This window comes from Eimeria maxima, genomic scaffold (assembly GCF_000499605.1).
Source record: "Eimeria maxima Weybridge genomic scaffold, Emw_scaff2486, whole genome shotgun sequence".
NCBI classification, from domain to species: Eukaryota; Apicomplexa; class Conoidasida; order Eucoccidiorida; family Eimeriidae; genus Eimeria; species Eimeria maxima.
The window spans coordinates 1-2,963 of record NW_013565335.1 but is presented as its reverse complement, the minus strand read 5'-3'; the positions used below and the strand labels follow the sequence as shown (position 1 = coordinate 2,963).

The following is a 2,963-nucleotide window of genomic DNA, read 5'->3' as shown; positions in this document are numbered from 1 at the left end:
CACTACCATCAGCAGCAACAGCAGCAGCAGCAGCAGCAGCAGCAGCAGCAGCAGCAGCAGCAGCAAATTGTGTGCGTGCTGCGCTGCAGCTCTGTCGTATTTATGTTGGATCGTTGGATTATTATCTCACAGAATTAGAAATCAAATCTGTCTTCCAGGTAATTTATTTATTTATTTATTTATTTATTTATTTTATTTATTTATTTATTTTATTTATTTATTTATTTTATTTATTTTATTTATTTTATTTATTTATTTAATTATATTTAATTTAATTATATTTAATTATGTCTTATTATGTATGTCTTTTTTTGTTTTTTTTTTGGTGCCTTTTCCTATACATTGTCTATTTATTATTGTTTAGTATTATTTACTTATTTATTATTTATTTATTATTTATTTATTTTATTTATTTATTTATTTATTTATTTATTTATTTATTTATTTATTTGTTTACTGTTTTTTCTTGTTTTGTTTGTATCTGCACAACTATAGACTGTAGTATCTGCTGCAATTGCTGGTGCTGCTGCATTTGTTGCATTTGCTGCTGTTGCTGTTGCTGTTGCTGCTGCTGCTGCTGCTGCTGCTGCTGCTGCTGCTGCTGCAGGCGTTTGGTACTGTAACATCAGTAGATATGCCAAAAGAAGGAGACAGATCTAAAGGTTTTTGTTTTGTTGAATATGCATCACCAGAGGCAGCACAAATGGCATTAAGCACGATGCATAATTTTGTTCTTAAGGGCAGGCAAGCTGCTGCTGCTGCTGCTGCTGCTGTTGCTGTTGCTGTTGCTGCTGCTGTTGTTGCTGCTGTTATGACTGTTCTTGCTATTGGTGGTGGTGGTGGTTGTGCCCGTGCTGCTGTTGTTGTATTATCGTGCCTGTGCTACTAGTGCTGCTTCTAGTACTAGGACTGCAGCAGCTGCTGCTGCTGCTATTGCTGCAGCTGCTGCTGCACCTGGTACTAGTGCTGCTGGACTCTATGGGCATCTTAACTTGCTGCCAGCTGATGGTGCTGCTGCTGCTGCTGCTGCTGCTGGTCGTATGGAAGCAGACAGATTGCTTCAGCAGCAAATATAGTTGAGACTCTAGTGCGTGGTCTCTTCTTAGCAGCAACAGCAGCAACAGCAGCAACAGCAGCAGCAGCAGCAGGTGGCGTGTGGAGGGCGGGTGTTGCTGGTACTTGTGGTATATTATCTTGTCTCCTTTCCTTGTGCTGCTATCATCCTATTTGCTGCATCTGTTGTGCTGTGGGGCTCTGCTGTCTCTGTGTCTGTTTTTTTGCTGCTGCTGCTGCTACTGCTGCTGCTGCTGCTGCTGCGTGCAGACGTGAGTAGAGCAGCAGTCCCGCATGCAGCAACTCGGCAGCTGACTCTAACAAGACATTTGTGTTACAGGCGTTTGTGTTGTCTTGTGTCTTTTGTGTTTCCTTGTCTTCTGCTCCCTAGCGGCAGCAGCTGCAGCAGCAGCAAGTGCTGCTGCAGCTGCTGCTGCTGCAGGGGTTTTGTCCATTGGTCTCTGTGTGTTTTGCTTATCTGGCTGTTTTGCGAGTATCTTTTTCTTCTTGGTCTCTCGGATGTCTAAACTGGCGTGTTCGGTTTGCTGCTGCTGCTGCTGCTGCTGCTTGGCGCTGCATGCGCTGCTGCTGTCGCTTGGTGCCAGCAAAGTTGTCGCTCTGTACTGCGGCATCTTGCTGCTCGGTCATGTTGCTAAGACAAAAGTAGCGCTGTTTGCACGTTGCTGTTGCTGCTGCAGCTGTGCTGCAGCAGCTGCTGCTGCTGTTGCTGCTGCTGCAACTGCTGCACTATGCCTTCAGTGCTTTGGTGGTAGTGGTTTCAGCTCTGTCTCTGATCTGCGGTTTAGGGTTTAGGGTTTAGGGTTTAGCGCCTTGATGAGCTGAGGGAAACATCCCTAAGGCTGGCAAGAAGTGTACAGCAGCAAGAGTAGCAGCAGCAGCAACAGCAGCAGCAGCAACAGCACAACAACGCGAGCAGCAGGAGATGCGCCGTTTTCGCTGTATCGGTGTATTATGTATTACTATTATTATTTTTGTATATTTATTATATATTACTATTTCTTATTTATTATTTATGCATTATTTATTTATATTTACTTTTTTATTTTTCTTTTTTTGTGGTGTACGTGCAGAACAATTAAGGTCGGACGACCAACAGCTGTTGGTGCGGGACAGCCACAGCAACTGCTGGCAAGACCACGTAAGCTTACCTGCTGCTGCTTCTGCTGCTGCTGCTTGTGTTGCTGTTACTACTGCTGGTACTGCTGCTGCTGCTGTTCGTTGCGCTTGTATGGATCGTGGGGTTTGTGCTGTTGCTGTTGCTGTTGCAGTTGGTGGCTACGACATGAACATGGGAGCTGCTGCTTGTAAGTGATGCCTCCTCCTCTCTAGCAGCAACAGACACGGACAGCAGCAGCAGCAGTAGCATGCACAAACAGCAGCAACAGCAGCAGCAGCGGTTGTTATTGTTGTGTGTTTTGTTGTGCTGCAGCACCAGGGATGTCCTTAGTTAGCAGCGCACAGGCAGGCGCAGCAGCAGCAACAGCAATCTTAGCAGGCAGAGCTGGTCAGACACCCCAAGGTGATATGGGTAAGTTATGCAGCAGCAGCAGCAACAGCAGCAACAAGAGCAGCAGCAATAGCATCAGCAACGGTAACAACATACAGCATGGCCTGGCTTAGTTGCATGTGTCGTTATGCATGTATGCATGCATATATGTGCTGCGTTTGCTGCTGCTGCTGTTGCTGCTGCAGCAAGTTTGGTGTCAGTTGGTTCATTAAGCCCTGACAAGCAGCAAGAGTCAGCGCCAGGCAGCAACAGAATTTATGTAGGGAATGTCCCCTTCGGCTTCTCATCAGAGGACCTCAAGGTTAGTTGCTGCTGCTGCTGCTGTTGTTGTTGTTGTTGTTGTTGTTGTTGTTGTTGTTGTTGTTGTTGTTGTTGTTGTTGA

The 2,963-nt window shown here is 45.5% G+C and overlaps 1 protein-coding gene across 1 annotated transcript; it reads left to right on the top strand.

The window, feature by feature from the left end:
• Nucleotides 1–1,802: 1,802 nt before the first annotated feature.
• Nucleotides 1,803–2,882, top strand: EMWEY_00058720 (RNA-binding protein, putative; the record flags this gene model as incomplete). Its single annotated transcript, XM_013480890.1, has 5 exons — nt 1,803–1,813; nt 2,145–2,212; nt 2,343–2,378; nt 2,504–2,602; nt 2,767–2,882. Coding segments are annotated over 5 exons (330 nt in total), but the record flags the coding sequence as incomplete, so codon positions are not given.
• Nucleotides 2,883–2,963: the final 81 nt, after the last annotated feature.